General features: G+C 32.0%; 1 protein-coding gene across 1 annotated transcript in view; it reads left to right on the top strand.

Moving 5' to 3' along the window:
* LOC110997869 overlaps positions 1 to 21,893 on the top strand; it is a 107,325-nt gene that overhangs the window by 63,188 nt on the left and 22,244 nt on the right. Inside the window, exon 3 of the mRNA XM_022266225.2 lies at positions 2,225 to 2,358. Within this exon, the coding sequence (XP_022121917.2) occupies positions 2,225 to 2,358 (134 nt within the window). The remainder of the gene's footprint in view (positions 1 to 2,224; positions 2,359 to 21,893) is intronic.

The following is a 21,893-nucleotide window of genomic DNA, read 5'->3' as shown; positions in this document are numbered from 1 at the left end:
ACAATTGAAATTTTTATATTAAAAATTATATATGTTACTTAGGAAGGCATGAGTAGGTTTTAGATTGGCTGATGTGAGGTATGGCACAAAAATTCATTTGGTTAACGTTTATTTGATTTAAGATACCGTGTATTACCCAATTCGAGATTTAAGTAGCTGTCAATGGCCCGTTTAGATTCTCTTAGAAAAATATCAAATTGTAACTACGCTAGCAAAGCTTCTGATGATTAACATTCTTTATACACGTGAATGGTATGATATAGAAATGTCAATTGATAGTTTATCCTTGACCGGAGAATCAACATAAAATATTCCGCACCTATTTTTAATATTAGGATTTATAGTAATAAAACAATAAACTTAATTTAATACCATTTTCGATAGCAGTTTTGTTAGCGTTTAAAATATTTTTTTATCTAACTGGTCGCATATAAATTTACAAATAATTATATAATAATCGTCTAATAATAATTTATTATAAATAATTTTGAAATATTTATTGTTATTTAAGCATAAAGGCTAAGAGAGATTTTCATGTCTCTTTTAATCCTCATACTATTTAGAACGTAGACTAAACACAGAGGGAAGACCAAAAACTTACTTTAAAAATTTGAAATAAGAACACTTTGGAACTTGGCATCCCAACTGACTTAACGCCGTAGTAGTAGCCGCCTTAGAGCTAGCGCGCACTGGTGACTTTTGTCAACATGACAAAAAAGTTTTTGTCGCTGTCACGTCACGCCTCCAAAGCGAGGTGCGCTCACGAAAGGTGACAGTGACAATTTTTTTTTAAAGCTTCATTTGGATTTCGACGGTCTCGGTCGTCATCTGTGAGCTTATAAGGAAACTCAAAAGAGAAAAAAAGCGAAAAGAATTTTAACCATGTTTCATAAACTTCGGGAACATCCAAAGAAATTTTTTGGGTATTTTCGAATGTGTGTTAGAAGTTTTGATGAATTACTTCGCAACTTAGGACCTGCGTTGACATACGAAAATACAAACATGAGATTGTCATTATCATTATCGATATCCTCTTCATGCACTTTCACGTTTTGCGTAGACGTTGACGCCATTTTGCGTGCGCTAAAGACGACGGTCCGAATGCAAATGGCGGAAGAACTACGTGTTGAGTGACAATTTTGTTGCCCGTGCGCGCGCTGCTATAAAAACCTACCGGCGCGGCGACAGTTTCGTCACGGGCTTGTCCGCCGACCGGCGGACAAGCCCGTGTCACCCAATTGTAACGTCGTAACGTGCGCGCTCCTCCATACATACTCATAGACATGATGTGAGTGACGAAACAGTCACGGTGACAAAAGTCACCAGTGCGCGCTAGCCCTTAAGCAACAAAGACAACAGACTAATAAAGAGGCAATGGTCGATTCTAAATTCAAATATTTGACATAAGTTTCGGCAGGTTGTTGACCCGTCCACTGAGTTTGCCTACAGCCATATAGCGCTGTTCGTAAATGCGAAAAAAAGAGGCTTATAAATGTGAAAATTTTATATTTACTAAACACGCAAACGTAGTTAACATAGAAAATGGAGGAGGCCTATGTCCAGAAATAGGCTAAATATAGAGGCTGATTATGATTATTATTATTATTATACACAGGCATAAAGCTTTAATTGGTTTTCGATTTCTGATTTATTATTTTACAAATTTCAATGAAATACACAGAGTAATCCACATTTATTAGACTATAGAATCATAGAACCCATAGTTTACTAATGTAAATGTTTTGGCTTAGCATTTAGCAGCTGGCATAATTAATTTCAGGCTATTTTATAATAATAATTCATTAATGAATCTGATGAGCCTCCTGCCCGTTTGCCCCCTGTTCTATATAAATAATAAAAATAAAACCAAATTAGATCGGCCATCAAAGGCGTCGTTTTACAGGGACACTGTAAACCTATGAACTACGGAATTTTGACATTTAATATACGTACATAATATATAAATAAATAGCCCAACTTATGAACAGCAAACAGTATTACTCCATTATACTCGCCATGATTAAATCAATATGAAATTAGACAAAAGTTAGAGATGGCTTTGTGTTTTTTCTGTGACGCGGAATGTATATTGTTATTTTTTAAATAGAGTCAACCATTGAAATTATAAAGGATAAATGCATATTTATTGTTCTTAGTTCAAACATCACATACTTAGATATAACCTACAATGAGTGCTCTTAATTAATCGTGTATATAATTTCAGGCAATGGTGTCGAAGGCAAGAATTCCACAAGAATGTCGTATGTCTGCCCGCCAATGTTCATCAGATTGGGCCATAGCTGCTATTTCTTCAGTGAAAACAAAGCTACCTGGCAGAACGCACTATTCTCGTGCAAGGTAAGCTCTTGAATGTTTATAGGATTCTACTTTTCATAGCCGATATTCAACTCGAAACATATATAATAGAGCTAGGCAGATAGTACCGGTGACCACAGGGCTCGTGCCAGCCACACCAAAAATAATTCAAATGTTTGGTACATTTGAAATTTCACTTATTATTTTCTTGTACGTTATGAATATTGTAAATACTGTGTGTTTGTGTGTTGGATTTTGTCAATTAAATTAAAATAATTACATACATACGAAATCGTCATAATTAAAATTCAATTAAAAGTATAGTAATTTTCTTTTGAACACTTTTAGTAGTACATTCATTTATTACAATAAACTGGCATCTCAGTGTGACCTCGGCCAGACTACACACACACAGACTGCCAAAGCGGTTCTACACAAATTAAATCCACCGAAAGAACCATAAAAATCTAATTAACTCTAAGGCCCTGTTATATTTTATTAAAACACCAAATATTTTTTGCTAATGAGGTATAAAAATAACATTAAATTAAAATGTGTGTTTCTACGAAACTAGACAAAATAGATTATGTGGGAACGAAATTATATTAACATAAAACAAATCTTTTATTTTAAAAACTATCCTTAAGTAGTGATATTGAAATTTAAAACGAAATTTAAACGAGGTATAAATCAGATGTTTAAGAAAGATTTTAGAACCAATTTAAAAAGTGCTAATAGATATTTCAGCGTGAGAAATAAACAATCGTTGGAACAAATATATGAAATGTGTAAAATGATAAAATACACTCGCAGGCATACAATTTGTATCAATATGTTTTGACAACAAATTTCATATTTTATAGAAAACTAGAGTATTTAACGATCGTCATTTTTATAAAAATAAATAAATCAGTGGCACTACAACCTCTTTAGGTTTTGGCCTCAGTTTTCTGAATCTGTTTCATGATCAATTTTAAAATCTAATAGGCAAGTAGGTGATCAGCCTCCAGTGCCTGACACACGTCGTTGACTTTTGGGTCTGAGACGTGTCGGTTTCCTTATGATGTTTTCCTTCACCGTTCGAGCAAATGTTAAATGCGTACATAGAAAGAAAGTCCATTGGTGCACAGCCTGGGATCGAACCTACGACCTTAGGTATGAGAGTCGCATGCTGGAGCTACTAGGCTAACACTGCACTCGTTCCTTTTATAATTGATAATAATTATAATTCATAATTCATCACAGCATTGATTTATTTATTAAAGTATGTTACAAACTAATTTATCTAAATTGTATGACAATTAAAGCAGTAATATACAGTAATTTTAATCAAAATAAAATAAAAAAGTTACCAGCAAAACAGCATATTAGCAGTAGCGTTTCTGGTTTGGCATTTAGTCCTATAGTATGGTTAGTAAATAAAACAATAGTCATAAACATTAATAGACTCCCTTAACATATATGGATTAGTAATTATACATTTGTTTCCATTCTAGACCTAGTATATTGTATATTGATATATAATAGTATATTGATATATTTTAGTATCTATGTTTATACTGTATTATCTTCAATACAATTAAATCACGCCTCTGTTTATTCTATTGTATATAGATCTTGTGCCGAAATAATTGTCGGTAAATGTATAGACAATGCGCGTTAAGTAGACTGTCCTTCAATTGTTATAAGATGGTTATATTTACGGGTCTGGCCTCAGACTTCTGAATGTGTTCCATGATCATTTTCCAATCATTTCCAACTGGCAAGTAGGTGATCGGCCTCTTTTGGTGTCTAAAATATGTCGGTTTAGACACGCTGTTTTCTTTCAAATAATAACTCAAGCGATTATAATCAATATTGATATCAAGGGTTTTTGAAGTTGGTCTTAGGGGGTAGATTCTGTAGGAGTTGGCATCACTGGGTTATGTAGGTACTAAAAGCAAAATGATAAATTATTTCACTGGCGATAGTTTTCTCTCAAATTAATTATGATAAAAAATCATAACGCTGAAAACGGTTGAATTTAACGCTCATATTATATTGATTTAATATTTTAAAAAATAAATACCCACCAAAAATTAATAGTAAACACTATCAGCTTTTTCTCTACTTAGACTATGACTTAATCTTAGTCTATGACTCCTATGATTGAAGACCTCTGTCAGATTCAGCGAGAAGACTTAGCAATACCCACTAAACTTCCCTGGTTACATTCATTTGAACATTTTATGTATACAGACTACTTTCAATAGCAGAATTTTATATACGAAATTAGACCGGCAAATACTAGTAATATCTCTGCCCACGCGCACTGAGGTGGTCTGTTATTTTCGAACGACACGCACGATTTGTGATTCTAACGATTTAATCGACCTATTGATATTTCTGCTTCAGCTGTTTTAATGTCCACTTGACAGACAACGATTGTTTCTCTTCCTATTGTAATATAGTGATAATTACTTTTGTACTTTAGTATTTTCTGTGCACCCCTTGATTAGCCAAAACCAATTTTTAAATGGCCGTTTGGAGTTCATATCCCTGAAATAAAACTACTTTTATCGCTTAAACAAGAAAATATTCCTGAAATCACTTGGAGTTTCGAGAGCGAAAATCAAGAATCATTTAAACTTGTAGGTAACATAATGTACACTCATGAACGTCAAAAAAGAAATATACATTGAATGATTCTAACTATACATTTACTGCCAGTTCTAAAATCGAGGGTGTAGAACGGAAGGATAGAACTGGCAATAAACTCTCCGCCCACTCTTTTTAATCGCCAAATTTTTTCTTTTACACAACGTTTCTGTAAAACTGCTTTCTAGAAGACGTTTTGCAAGAGGCTGCCATATCAATCTTCTAGAAACGACAAATAATTGAAGTATTCCGATTATTTTAATATCTAACAAAAATAGAGTCGTGAAATATAAGAGCTTGCAAAATACCATTCAATATTCAATAAAAAAACTCTTCACTCGCTCTTCATTCGCCGTTCATGCTTGACCACAGCTTAAAAAACAAAGATCTTCACGCAAAATAGACGATTCTTTTGTGTCGCAAACGTGTTTGTTACGCAACACATACCAACGCTTCCTTGAATCTGAAACATAATTTAAAATTACCAAAAACATATTACAATATTCCTGAATATAATACATACCCAATTCGAAGCATTTACATATTATGAATGACAGAAATGGAGCCGGTTTCTACGCAGAATCTTAAATGTAATGCAAATATGCCTGGGTATAGCTCTTCGAATATGTATTGTACATATGTATGATGCACGTGTCTGTGTATTTCATTTAAATTGTTTCCGACGAGAGGTAAATTGTGTTAACAGCTGTATTCAAATTTCTATTAATCATAAATTTATATTACATATCAAATTCTACTGTTACAATATCATAAAAATTAACGATAAATTTGTTTGTGTATTATATATTCTTGCTCATTTCAACATAAATCTTTTATAAATCATAACTACATAGAAATATAAAATAGATAATAAACACTTAAATAAGTAGCCTGTTTTTTTTTCTTCTAATAAAAGGCCGTTAAGTTTAAGCCACATCTAGTTCTCCACATTTTTTGTCTGTGTTTGGAGGTTTTCATTTTTTTTCATGCATTTATACAGATAAAAAACTTTAATGTATGCAACAACACTAAGCAAAATCGCTTAAACTATAGATATACTGATAAGTCACGTAGCCACAGATAGCTATACGTTCTCGACCCCGTTAGTACTCGACTACTTTAGTCTATATGCAGACAAACCACAATAAAATACACAATAAACATTATCTATGGATGTGTGTGAATTGTATAAAAGAAAACCTATTGTTGCAATAATGATTTTGAGGAGGCATGTCTTTTTGTTTATATTTTTTACGCACTGTTATTTGTAAGAAATTGCTAACAACGCCAATAAATCAGGACAGCAACAATATATGTTTAATTATATTATGCCGGGCCCGCATTACTTTGCACTTTGCTCACTCCAGTGAGCTTCCGTTCTACCCTTCAGGCGATTGACCACCACGCGAAGCCTCAAGGCGTACTCCGAGTCTCGCAGGAGACGCCCTTGGACTCATCGCGAGATCATGCTCATTCCTTCCGAGCTTCGTTAAACAAAACAGCGAGAACTGAGCTGTAAAGGCCCATAAGGCCAACAACGACATTCCAATTAAAAACGGCTTTTTGAAAACGCAGTTCTCGTTAGACTGTCAGTTACGTTTTGGACCGCTTATGCAAGTCCTCCATTGAAAACAGTAAGATGTGGAAGAATAATCACTGATTCTATTTAATGTAACCTTTTTATATATAGTACACTTACAAAACACGTTTATTATGTCATATGGAAGACAATATATTACACAATGATAGTGGCCACATGTTATACAAAGTCGAGATACTATAAATCAATTCCGGCTTAGAATTAAATTCTTTCACAATTTATGATGTTGACTATAATGGAAACAGCCCGGCGTAATATGGAATTTACTTTTATTATTTCGGAAATAAAACAATGTTACTCAGGGAGAAAGGCTTTAATGGTGATCTTTGCAATTACTCCAGTAGTTTTGACTTTATTCATTACAAATATTTTATATATAATCCTTTTCCTATAATAAATTATAGAAACACTTTTCTACTAAAGGAAAAGTATTTACCTCGATTAAATGGCTAAATATAGCGTTTTCATATTTGTCAAATAATAATTGGGCGTGCAAACAAACCATGAACTGTACAAATTAATGTATTGACACTTTAAATAACTTTAGTTTTTAACTATAAAGCTAGTATAAAGTCGAAAACCACTGAGACCGCTTACTTATTATGAATAAATGTATATTATATACGTATTATTATTAAGATAACAGAAATAAAAAGAAATAGTAAATTCAATATTTCAATAACCAATCAAATGATAAATATTCTTGCGTATTCTAACCAATACAGAACGCTTCCTTCTTGCTCTTCCATGTATCTCCTAATGCTGATTTTTAAAGTGGGACGTACCTAGAGAGACTAAAGCGGGGGGGGGGGGGTATACGGTTGAACTATCAATTCTATTATATAGGGGAAACCCCAACATTTATATTGAAATATCCACTAGTCCATTGATTACTTTCCAAAGCCAACATTAGATTATTTATTAATATTTTCCTATTTAGACAAGAGTAAAGAACCGCCTTCTCTGGCGCCTGATTTGACCTTACGTCCTGCCCTTGGGGCGATTGAAGGGCGGCCCAAGCCAAGGTCTGAGTCGAGGTCAAGCTCCCAAACTCAACCTCGCCAAAGGCCCTTAAGGCCAATAGCAAGATATAATTCAAAAATTTTTTTTTTAATTAAATTATTTATTCTGCGATAATTCATATGCACTAACTCCAGTGTGGCAACATATTTAAATTTGTGTTAATGATAATAATGTATTTGCAAGAATATGTTGCAAAAATTTTATCGTTGTATAATCTAAGTTCGCATTTTCTGAAACACTTAATTTCGTGCAAATATGTCTTAAAAGGAATTTTACAAAGATATAAAATTATAGTCACTCTTCACATTATTAAAGTATATTTATAAGTTTATTAAATTAATATTGCTTACAATTTCTATGCAAATAATCACTAATAGAATAATATTCTTTTTCCAAAAATAAAATAATAATTTAAGTCCATTTTTAAAAACTCTTGTTTGTTTTCATATTTTTGTAAAATTATTAAAAACCTTAATTGTTATACAAAAGATGGTTTTCCAATTTTTGGCAAAGCCAATTTCTCCCCATGTCTACTTCGAGAATAGTCCATTCCCGTTCACTTAAAAATATTTATTTATTTTTGTTTATTTATTAACACTTCGTTATAGTACAATTTAAAAATTGAATTGAATTTAAATGAAAAGGAAAGCAACTGGTCTTATCACTTTTGAGCAATCTCTTCTAGGCAACCACTGTGAGTGAAGGAAAAAAAATCTATTAAATTACATACATATTCATAATTTTGTGAAAAAATAAGGACAGTAATTTAAAACCTAAATATGTATTGTTTAAAATACTATAATCATTTGTAATAATTCAAATATATACTAATATAATGAAAAGGCAAAAAAGCATTTTGTAATATAAGCAATCCTCTGACCGTCTCAACCAGTTGGCGATTCTTGGAGACGATTTATCAAACCACCATCTCATTAATCGGTCACTGCTATGCAATTTTAAGCATTTTATTTGGAACCTTGGAATTCTTTTGGATGAACGATTCAACTGTTCGATAATTATTATTTTTATATTGACTATTAAAATGATATCCAGACTTGTTTTGAAGCAAAAACACATACTGTAAAATTATTTGCTTAGAAGTTGGGTATTTATCAAAACATCGTTGCAGATATAATCCAGTTGACATAATAGTCTAAGAGCCGGGATTAGAAAAATATACCCTCATCTGTTATTTAGATAAAACAATTTTTTACAAGCTTATTTCAATATAATAAACAGACCTCCAACCAGAGAATAAAACGACCTCTGCCATCATAAGCCTGCTGCAATTAATAGTAATTAATTAATTAACAACTAATTTATTTTTAATTTTTACTTTTTCATGTTAGATACATACAGCTTATATTTTTCACATTGTATACATTATTTTATTTATTATTTTATACATGTTTTATATCCTACATCTTAGTTAAATTTGGTACCGTCGATCGGAACTGTTCGCGGGTAAAGACCTCCAACTTTTTCTATTTGACGCTGTCCATGGGTTTCTTTTTTTATTCGCTTCCTGTAACCGCTTCAATTTTTCTGTCCACCTTCTCTTGGGGCGCCCTCTCCTTCTTTCTCTTGGTTGTCCAGTGCACAACCGTAATCTAAACTCAACCCGTCTAATAGAGGCTTAAGCTATCACTTCTCTTCATATTTTCAGCTACCTTACCAAAATAATATTATGTTCGTAATATAAAGTTTTAATAACAGCAATGGATCAAAATAAATTGTCAATAGGTCAAGGGATGACCCACATTCCCTTCACATTAAATATATCGTTCCAATTATTTGTTGCAGCGAAGTTGAATCGACCTGGTTCAGAACAGGAAGGATCGTAAAACTTTATCGATCAGCCTACGTCAAAATGCAGTGGACCGATTTTTGAATTTCACTAATTTATTTTTAATAAACATTTTTCTTTATATTTAAAAACGTGATTATTGACGTTCATATTTGGCTTCCATATCCGAGATGAGACAGAAGTGGATTTGGTCTTTAAAGCATTTATGATTATCCAGCTTATAGTGTATCTTTAATCATAGCAGCTTCTATTGTTATATCAAACTTCTTATTGACGAATATGAGATGGCCCCATTTTTTGATAAGAGTGATAGCGTTTTAATATTATCTTCTTTCTTTGCTATATAATGAATGAAACGTTTTATTATTCACTGTGCTACACCAACACGAACCTAATATCAAAATAGGCAGGCTATCGTATCGTATCGGATCGTATATTTATTTATTAGATGAAAATAGAAAATAAAACATATTATATAACATGAGATAAGTACACAATAAAACAAAATAAAATTACCAGATTTTTTTTGTTACTTAAAGCAGAATGCAAAATCATCGGCAAAACAGCGAATTAGGCTCGAGAGGGCACCCAACAATGCTCTCTCGAAAACCGATCAGCCCACTACCGAATATATCCAGCTCCGGATAAGCTGTGATTAATCCATTAAAATCGCCAAGAATTCGTACGAGAGACTAAAATTATCAAACACCTGGGATCCAATAATATCCAAATTAAAATCTCAAAATAAACAATCCGCGAAAATGGAGGACACCGTGAGCAATTTCTGCAAAAACCCTACATCTTTTAGTCGATACCAACTCCGGGGAAATAAATACAGATAACACAACATTTTCTGCAGCTGTAATACTTTTTGACATTTAACACCTTTGTTTTCAGTCACCGTGACCACGCACGCTGTAAAGCACGCGAAACGTCGGTTTAAATTTAAAATTATGTCTAAATAATTATAAGTTTAAATACAATAATACATAACTATAATCCGTAAAAAAGTTTTTTCTTTAAATGTGTAAAAGTTATGTTAATAAAAGACAATACTATCGTACGAGAGATGCCTGAACTCCTAGGTTGGTTTTGGCAGAAGTAATTTGGAAAATATTGCCGACTATGTCCGTAAATATTATTATTAATTATTCATTGATTAAATATTTCCTCGGTGCGAAAGTCAAAAATCAAGACTCAGTTTACGCCAAACATTCACAGTTCCAGGTAAGTTATTATTGGCACGTCACTCATTTGAGCTGTCGATCGCACCGATTATAGTTTGGCCGATCCCAAATCCAATTTCAACCAAACGAACGGAACTTTCTATCAGAAAAATCACCGGGTATAAGCTATTACCGGGTATTAACTATTGCTCATCGAGTGTCTTTCTATAATTATTATTTATATATAACAATGAATTATGTGCATAGCATTTATGTTTTTTAGGGCTTACGTATGTATACCAATTTTTACTACATTTTAATACAATTAAGTGATTGTTATAAAATTATCATTAAATTTTAAAATATTAATAATGCGTTATTGTTAATATTATTTTCGACTCTCCCATACACCATTTGATTGGTAAGTTTTAGGTATAATAAGTCACTGAGTGGTATCGAAATGCTTTACTATTGGGTGCAGAAAAACGTTACTGCTCATTACTTGAGGGGGGGGGGGGGGGGCAAGAATCTCCAAAAAATTGTGTGACGTAATACTTAAACACTCCCTTAGCAAGTCCGACTAGTGGCTTTTTATTCGGGAACACTCGCTATCTGTTCATTTTAAATAAATATAATTATACGGTTTATTAGTTTGACGTGAAATCCTGACTTTGTTCCGTACTTTATGATGATATAATTCACGACAGTGCTCGTAAATTATATTTTGAATCAAGAGTATAAAAGAATTCGCCGAAAACTACTCAAGAACATCGAGAATTTATTTAACTAGATCATTACCTTGTCTTAAATAGAACCAAAGTGTGTTTAAAATTTTTAAAGTATATCCAAAAAACGCAGGTGATTTGACTAAAATAAACTTTTACAGATTCAGCTTTAATTAAATTGTTTCAGCAATTATGACAGTTGTTGATTACTACATGGTAATACAGGTTTTTTTAGTCGTATTCTTCATTTCGCAAGGTTGTACAAAAATCAAAGAAACATTTAAACCACAATGATTAACTTGAATCGTCGCTGATGACGAAGTGAATTTGGGAAGGAAGAACAAGCTCAAAATAAATATAAGTTGTTCTTCCAACTTAAAAGTCCAGCAACGCACTCGCGAGCCCTCTGGCATTGAGAGTGTCCATGGGCGGCGGTATCACTTAACATCAGGTGAGCCTCCTGCCCGTTTGCCCCCTGTTCTATAAAAAAACCTTTGGTAAATATCGGTGACCCCAGAGCTAGAGTTTTCCAAGCTCAGCGAATAAGTTTCGTACAGTAAGCATTAAAAGTGCCACAGGAAACAAACCTTTTGAATTTAAGATTTCTCTCTATCCATGTATAATTATTATTACTAAGCTAAAAATATTCTAAATACTGTATATTTGTGTGTACAAAAATAAAAAAATTGTATTTGGGAATATAAATCATGATACAAGCAGCGTACTCTGTATGTTCCAATAGTTTCGACTACAATTGATATGAGAATTTGTACTGATATATCCGAATAACTTACATCGATTTTCGTTCTGACGCAGAAATTAGGTATATATATCTTCAATCTAATGAATAACATTTTAAGGGCCTTGTGTAAACATTTACGCGTAATGTAAGTATATTGATGAAACCCGATCGGTTTTAAATGTTAAACACTGTCGGATTGTTTACACTCTGTAAAGATTTGTATAATATATCATAACCTTGGTCATAGCTATCTTGAAGTCGTGCGTTCAAACCCGTGAACAAATGGATATTTCTTTATATAACCAACCCTTGCATGTACCGCGATTGATCATATATAAACGTTTGTCAAATACGGTAGATCAGTAGCCTTTAGATCAAAGATTCAATCTAAGGCCAATGAAAAAGCTTACTTAATCAAAATAAACCTGCATCGGTATTCTCTTCTTCTTTTCCATCTACTATGGATATTCTTCTGCCTACAGCTGAGTTTCCCCATACGTCGTCATAATACGAAACTCCACTATGAGGAACCAGCTGCCCACTGAAGTATATCCAAACCAATTAAACTAAGGGTTTTTCAAGAAAAGATTGTACTTATTCTTAAAATGTTCACTTGCGGGCCTTGGCAATGGGTCATGGGCGATATCACTTAACATCGGGAGAGCCAGCAAGCGGTCCCGACTTCATATTGAGTACGGGGAAACCAATATGACATGATCAGCGATATATTAAGAGAACTACAACGTATCTGAATACAAAAATTTGGAATCGGTGGATTGGAAGTTACATAGTACCAACGCGGAATTCACACACCCTATCGTTTTTATATGTTGCGAGAATAGCTGATTTCGCAACCATTGCATATTCTTATGTATTATTACAGCTGCCAATAGTAACTGTTAATAAATAACTAGTTGTGTATTGTAATAAGAGGTATTTTTGAGTGTTACTCAGCCGGCCTTCGTAACCGATGTATTCTTGGAATAGCAACATCCATACATATTTATTTAATATTGAATTATTGGTTTTAAAATCATTTCTGTACAAGAGTTTTTAACTTGTGAACTTCCATATTAAACATTTTGAATCTACTAATTCATATATTAACAAAACTTCGGTATAATTTTTATTTTCGCTGATTCGAAATTTAAATATCAAAGATAACGAACAATTAGAACATATTTTAGTTTTATTAAGTACTTAGCTTTTTCTTCGGGATATTTAAGCAGTCTCTATGGGATAGAATAGCACAATGTTCAATATGTTGGTAAGTGGGTAATAGTTGATGAGTTGATGATATTCTAATAAAATCCCAGATACACTTTTATATCTGCCTTTAAATAAATGTAAGAAATGTATTTAAAAAAATCTGTCTAAAAAGGCTTACTATAATGTTAGCGATTATCTTGTTGATAAAAGGGCCTGGGACTAGTACTGGGCAGGTACTTCTAATTAATAAGCCATATTTGTTTTAACATAAGTATTGTTTGATGATTTGCTTTTTTAAAAGAGTACCGAGAGTTTTTTACGCCGTCTTATTCTCTCGGCCTACACCCTCTGTTATCTTTGCCGATGAGTATGGATGCCTACAGGTTCAAATTTAATGACATGGAATAAGTGATACCATGATAATCTTATGTTCCAAAATTAACGTATTTTATTTTTTTCTTTATTTCTAATTTTACGAAAAATTTAGTTCCCACTGAATGACATCGGGGTAAATGTTTTAATTAATTTTAATGCGTTAAAGAACAAACGCAACCACATGTCATATGCGTATATGAATTACACATATGACAAATATACACAGTTCTATATATTCTCCAACCAAAAAAGGTATACAAATGAAAGTTAATAATAACAAGTGACACTTGGTTGTGAGTCAACGGGATTATCTTGTCACCAGTACTTAAACGGTGCATGCAATGAACGTGGAACATTGGTGCTAATCCGTTTCTGATTTTCTCTCCCGAGTCATCACTTTCTAATTATACCAGCCTAGTACAATATTTTCATCTTTATACTAATGCTTTATAATTGGAGTCCTGAAACCAAAAAAAAACATAACATTTCAATAAAACGTAACATTCACCGACATTAGAAAATATACTACTACAATTATATATTATGCTTATTAATTATTTGTATATTAAAATAATGAAAAATTACACCAGTTTGCTAGAAACAGAAGAAATATTAGATAAAAATAAGCAATTATTTTTTCTTTAATAGTTACACAACTCAAAAAACAGAATAACTTTTAAAAAGAAACAACAAAAATATAAATTTATATTACGTTTATATATATAATAATTGATTGTATATTACAATAGTCAAAAAAGACAACAGTGGGCGGTAAACAGAAGACAATTTTTTAACAACCCAAAAATGTAAAAAACACACTTAAAAATTATCTTATTAGAACAATATTGAGTTACTGAAATGTTTAAAAGGTTTAATATTTTTTACGTTTCATTTAAAAGTATTCGCCTTGCATTAATAAAAACAAATTTATGATTAGAGATTTAGTTATTTGATTAATGTCCGTTGTTCCAGCACTTCTATTTAGACATCTTCTACGCTAAAGAATTATTCTAAATGCAACTTCAGATTTCTTAGTTTATTGACAACTGTATGACTTGTCCAGTGAGCTTTCTGCCTTGCCTACTTGTATACAAAAAAGTTTTCTTTTTAATGTTTAAGGTTTTAGATATATTTATGAGTCGCACAACGTAGATTTCATAGCGTGGACATTATACAAAAAGAACAACTAAATCGCTCCAGTTATTTCAGGGTTGACAAATGTCGTATTATTTACAAACAGATGCTTAGCTACTTTGGCCATATTGAGCCGAATAGTCGACAAGTTAGTAATGGAGGGGCACTGGCAGGAGAAGTTCTGGTCGAGCGCCTATCCGTCGGTCTGACCAAATAAAAACAATTATATCCCTAATGTACAAAGACAAGATGGAGATAGAGAGGTGTAAAGGCAGCAAGTTTACTTATCGGTTAATGCTTTTCAAAACAGGCATGACCTTCAGTAACGATGAATACCAGGAAGAAGATATAAAAGTTAGATACAGTCCTACCGAGACTCCCGTATGTCAAAATGCAATACACTTTAGACATACATGCAGAAGTTGCCGATCGTGGGAGTTCGGGTAGTTGAACGATTTATTTATAAAACTCATAAAATTAATATTTGAAGGCTTGAACTTGACTGATTGGGATCAACTGATGACATATGACAGATGACAGTTAATGTCATGAGCCCTTCCTGTCAATTGAAGATGTTTTCCTGCTGTGATGTCATCACGGATTTATAGCAAAACCAATATCAATGACACAATTGTTGAGTATATTGTTAATAATAAAACATGGAAAATCGTACGTGACTTATAACATGTTCGCAAATAAGTTCGGGCCTGACACATTTCTAAATCTGTTTCATTCAATTTTCATTTCATTTCTGTAAACAAATAGTAGCTGTGATTGCTACACTGCTTCAATTTTGGACCCATAATGATAGAAAAAACATGGGTCGAGATATGTTACTTTCTACGAGCACTTAGAAAGATTTTTTTTGTGCTAAAGTTCGAACGCGCCATCTCAAAATTGATAATCACCGCAAGCAGGTAAACAGGCCAATATCATGTCAATCATGACAACGTGGTCGTGATTGACATGTTGTTGTTATTCCTTATACCAGTATTATTTAATTATAAACCCATTTATATATAGAACATATTTTGGCAGTTTTAAATAATTAAATAAAAAGAAGGGCAATTGTGACGAGAAAAATATTAAATTAAATACATTTTTTATTTATATATTAAAGCTTGCCAACGCTCGGCACACTGATACATACTTAGCAAGCAAAATAAAATATACAATTTTTAATGACACATAAAAATAATAAATTAAAAGAACCGAACCATAATAATTGACCTCAAACTGAGCAATTACGGATCTCGTTTATCACAATGCTTAATCTGGAGTGGTTTGGCTAAAATGCGATTTCTGATGGGACGGTAAGGAAGAACAAATGGGATGATGAGATGCTTGTGATATCTAAAGTGTACAGAAAAATTAAATTTTTGGGTCAAAGATAGACAATATAAATAAAACGCTAACTTTAAATTTAATAAAAAAACTTACAAATAAAATAAATTACGTTTTATATATTGTACATATGTTACGAATTTTCAATGTAGCTTACATAGTCATAGGTAATAAATGCTAAATAGTGATTGTATCATTTGTAATTCCAAGGTGTATAATTTTATGACTGCGATCAAGCAATGTTTATGTGTGTATTATGTAACTTCAGCTCTAGTTTCTCATGTTCTATCCTCGTTCCAAAACATACTTATTGAAGGAAGGTCTCAACATATTCTCAGGAGGTTTCATTAAATTATCCCGCATATTTTTTATAATATTTAGTAAAGATAAATTATTTGTGTTTGTAGAATACTATATACGTTCTAAATTATTTCAAGTATTTTAAGAAACTCATAAAGTGAGAAAAAAATCAAAAATGAATTGGTACTTCACAATAATCAAGACAGATCACCGATATTTTTTTATTTGATTTGTTTTTTATACAGTTTATAATATCGATTGATGTTATACATTGTATAAAATAAAAATTTAAATATCAGATTTCTATCTGTTTCATGATCATTGTAATCATAACGATAATTATATTAAATATATAATAATAAATTTGAATTACTCTAGTTAAATCTACGTTCAAATAGATTTGTAATTCTGGTTCAAATCCTTCTTGGGATTTTACATATTGTATAGAAGTCACGTTTTATGACTCAGTTAAACACAGTGACACAGTATGTAAATAGGGTTTATGTGAATTTACATCGTATTTACCGAATGAGTAAAAGGAATCGCTTACCTACCGACATGTTTAAATTATTTATTACACAATTATATACATACATTTTTACTATTGAAAAACAAATCTAAAATGTTCAACAAAAAATTATATGCCTTTAAATTAAAAAGATAGTTTTAAATTTTAAATTAAAATTGCGATTTCATGACAACAAACGACGAAATGACGTAGTAGCAAATATTTTTTTTAAATAGGGAAACATTAAAAAAGTATGTACCTACCCGAAAGTTTAGCTGTAGCTCGGAAGGGCCTCCAACTGATGAGATATGATGATGATAAGATGATGATAGGGCAATCTCCATCATCAACAAATGCCGATCGTTAGACGCTGACTTATTTATTAAAAATAATGTGTCAATAAGGAATCAAAAGATACATGACAAATACAAGATATATATTACAAATAATTCAAGTTATAATTCAGTATCTTTGAAGTGATTCTCAGATATATATTTTTTTAATTATAACATGAGTCGCACATCTATCTATTGAGGCTAAAATTAGAAAAGCGTATAACACATAAATTTAATAACGAGCCGATACAAACAGCTTTGATAATTTGGTTACATGTAGTAAAGACACGTACAAACGGTGCCAGCAGTGCAAAATCCTTGCTCCATAGATAATTACTCAAATAAATAAATTAGGGGCCTAAAACAAACAGACCGGAAAATTCACTTTTTTTTTAAACTAATAAATTCAAAACTTTAGGTCGGTTTTTTTATTTTTCAATTAATATTATAGAATCTTTCAAGAATAATAACAATAATATCTGAAAAATATAACCAGATTAGCCAGGCAGGCAGTTATACGGCAGGAATCATATATATATAGATCGGAATCGGATCGGAATCGGATCGGATCGGATCAGAAATCATAGACTATAGGCTTCTCGCTGTATATCAAGTCTGAAAAATTATTATTTATCATCATGATAATTTATAGGAACTGAATGTAAAATTTTGATTAGTAACGCCTCTTAAAGGTCAAAGAAGATTACACAGTTGCAATACGATAAACAAACATTACCTAAAAAAAGTAACATTGAAAATGTCCGATCAAGTGTTTTTAGTTTATCTTCGCTCTTGAAAATGTTTTCCAATATTATTAAACGTTACATAATCGTAGGCAATGGCGTATGACGAATATTTCAAATAACAGTACAAAAGATATAATTATATTTATAATTTTCTAATCAAGTACAAGATTTTGTAACTTTTCATTTGTATATATCCTCTTGTTTATGTTAAATGATATTAAAATTGTTAATCATGTGTCCTTTTTCATTCTCTATATGTATATTTTTTTCTCAATTCTTTGTCTATATAATTGTATATCTTATGTTATTTTTTCCTAACTTGGTTACCTGAGATCGCTCAAAAACGAAAAGGTCGTATCGTCGTAAATAGTATTAAATTATGTTTCTTGCAGTGTAAATAAGTACTTCCCAATGTGAACTATAAAAAATAAAAAAAAAACATACAAATAAATTTAAATTCGGTCGAAAAAAGGAACATCGACAAAAAGGCGTATCGATGCAATGCATCTGTCTATCATGCAGAGTATGTTGAGGCAAGTAATAATAATAAAAGCCCTGTATTTGCTGACCCTTTTAACTTACATACATTTTTATAATTTTTTTTTTTCTTAATTCGCGTAGTAAAATAATAAACAAAAAAGTGTTAAGCCAAGTACAGAAGTTTGAAAGCTGAACTTCAGGGTTCAGATTCGCTGGCTGTAGTCTATTGTTATATTTAACTGTCTGTGGTTAGTCACACTGAATTTATTAGACACTCAAGGTCGACGAAAGCTTAAGATAAAATTAGTCGTAACAAATAAAACAAAAATAGAGAAGCGATCCACTTAGAGAGTGTCAATTAAATTAACTCGAAGACATTGAACTGAAACCTTCAGTTTATTGATTAATTATACGATTATTAAATGCTTCCCAGAGCAATTGTCGTGTTTCTTAATAGTATATTTTTATTAAACTCACATCATATATAATTTTCTGTGTTATGTTACAATCTGGTGACGATTCAAATTATACATACATAATATGTTTCTTTTTGTTAATTATTTATGCAATTCTTGTACTTTGCCTTCTGTAGGTGTTTCTTTTTTTATTGTTCCATATTAGGGTTGGAAGAAATCGCTTGTTAGCGATAAGGCCGCCCGTTGCTTAGTAACTAATGTATCCTGCTTATTTTTGTTTTTTTTTTTTTCAATATGCATATTATGGTAACAAAGTGTAATTAAATATAAAAAAATACTGTGTGTACTTACGTTCACGCGTCAGAAGGTATACTTCTTTGGCGTTTGGAAAAAAAATAACTAAAATGCAGTAGTGATTAACGATAAATATTAAAATTAACCAAAAAGACTTTATATAAATAAATAAATTATGAGTAAATACTATCACCGTCGTATATGAAATTGATTTAAAAACACCAAAATAATATTTATTTATTCACATTGTTTAATTTTACTGTTACGAAACACGTGTTCTAAATATAAATATACTAGAATATACATCTTGAACACAGTTATCGATTTCCATGCCATCTAGACCTAACTTTACGAACCGCGCGCACACAAACACCTAAATTCGGGTGTTGGTGTGCGCGCGCATCGTAAAAATTTACTCTCATCATTTTTCTCCATCGCGCCAAAAGAAGTATAACCTCAAAAACATCTGATGTCCTATGTCGAAACGGAAAATATTCTTGTGCAACAGAAGTTTATTAATAAAATTGTAGGTGTTATGTAGAAATAATCACAAGTAGCTTAAATAATTAAAATGTCAAATGGGAGAGACTAGCTGCCTACACAAGTATTAATGTTATTACTTGCAATACAGTTTCAGATCTTTCCTCTGTTTCTTAGTTATGTATTTGAAATCATTGTTTTACCTTTCTATACGTTTTTATTGTTTGCTTTAAAATTGCTAAAAACCACAGACTAGAAAAGCGCTGGAAATTATCTGTGGCTTGTATCTTGTTTTTAGCAACTCGTTAACGGTAAAAGCCAGTTGTGTAATTGACGGGGCGTTAAATTTAACGATACATAAAATATTATAATATATTAGCTGGCTCATTACTCAAGATCACGTAATGCAAATATTAGTCTGCGACAAATGTCTGATTGCAGTGGGTTAAGTATCAAGAGTAAAGAGAGAAGGTAGTACAATTAAAACAACTAATTAATATATTTGGACAAAAGGCAGTGTTGGTGAAGAAAAGAGGCCGGCAACACACTCGCGAGCTCTCTGACTTTGAGTGTCCATGGGCAGCGGTATCACTTAACATCAGGAGAGCGTCCTGCCCGATTGTCCCCTGTACTATAAAAAAGAGATTTCCACAGTGTGTGAGTGGAAAACCCAATAAAGTAATATTTTAAAGTGAGTTTTTTATCTGACATATGAGATTAAAATGATAAATTTGTTTCATTAACCATTTTAATAGCCATTGTTGAAAAGTATGCACACCCCAGAGCAAGAGAAATTCGCTAGGACAGTAGTAACCCATAACTACTCCAAAATTTACGACCAAATTTTGAAGTACATATTTCTCTCTTATTTATGAAAAAACAACTACACTATAAAAAGAGATAAATGAAAAAATTGGCTCGCTTTGTAAATTGTCTATGGCTGAATCACTTCAAAATCAAAGAGAAAAAAACGCAAATTCCTTTGACTTATTCGCCCCGTTCTAAGAAGACACGCGCAGCGTGCCAACGTACGGGATGAATTATAAACATTGGCACTATTCGAGATGTCAGAATTCCTAGTACATGTATCGTAATCAAGCATACACACTGTGCACTTGCGTAGTTAAATTGCTATAATTATATCCGCAATCCTAAAAAGATAGCATCTATGCACAGTAAGTAAGTGGTATCTTTGGCACTTAGAATATTTTTGGAAGTTATCATTTCGGGTCAAGTGTATTAGCGGAATTAGCTGGGTTGTAGTATTTTCGCGTGTTATTTCAATTAGTATATACCTACTAACACGATCTGCTGTACATTAAGGAAATAACCCGTATTAGTTAAATTATTCTTTGAATATGTATTTAAACATTCAGGTAAAATAATGACAGAATTAGTCTCTGGGCTTATTATAATTTGAGTAAATTTACCACAATGATACATTTGATTGTCAATGATATTTTACTTTCCCGTTTCCCCACGAATACTATTGTATTGTATAAAACGGGCGAACAGAAACGAAACAGCGACATTTCGCTAGAAATATATATGGAATATATATATATGAAGGTTTATGAAGACATGTACTTGTTAACACAAAACCCAGTGGCGCTATAACCTTTTATCATGGCCTCACGTTTATTTGATCTATGTCTGCTTCGTTTTTGTTTTTAATGGGCTAGTAGCTCATCAGTCTCGTGCCTGACACACGCCGTTAAGTTTTCTGTCTATGGCATGAAGTCTTTCTTCCTTTGAAAGGAAAATTGCACATAGAAGTCCATTCATGCACAGCCTGGGCCCAAACCCACGACCTCAAGGATAACAATTCCACGCACAAGCATTTTAAGGAAACATACGATGAAATTAAGATGTTCAAAAATTCAACTAATTGAATGACAGCTGACAGCCACCATAAATTAATTAATGAGCAAACTGGTGCTTAATTCGGGCGTGACATCTGTCAAAAATTTTGACAAATTGATGGACGTTGATGACCGCTTATTAGTGTGTTGAGTGTTGACATGTCTCCTTTGATGGGTAATTATTTTATAGATGACAGATCAGTCAGGACAGGAAGCTTTTTATATTTGTTAAACGAAACAGTATCAAAGTTTACTTCATGGTCTTTTTTTAATATTGATAATAAGTGTTCACTGTTACGTATATAAATAAATGTATACATAGGCTCTTAATAATAAAAAATATAAAGGAAATAATGTTTATTTTTGCCCTCTTCTTCATATAGTGCCAACTCCT

This window comes from Pieris rapae, chromosome 19, assembly GCF_905147795.1.
Source record: "Pieris rapae chromosome 19, ilPieRapa1.1, whole genome shotgun sequence".
NCBI classification, from domain to species: domain Eukaryota; kingdom Metazoa; phylum Arthropoda; class Insecta; order Lepidoptera; family Pieridae; genus Pieris; species Pieris rapae.
The sequence above is the reverse complement of the archived record's forward strand: the minus strand, read 5'-3'. Positions and strand labels throughout refer to the sequence as shown.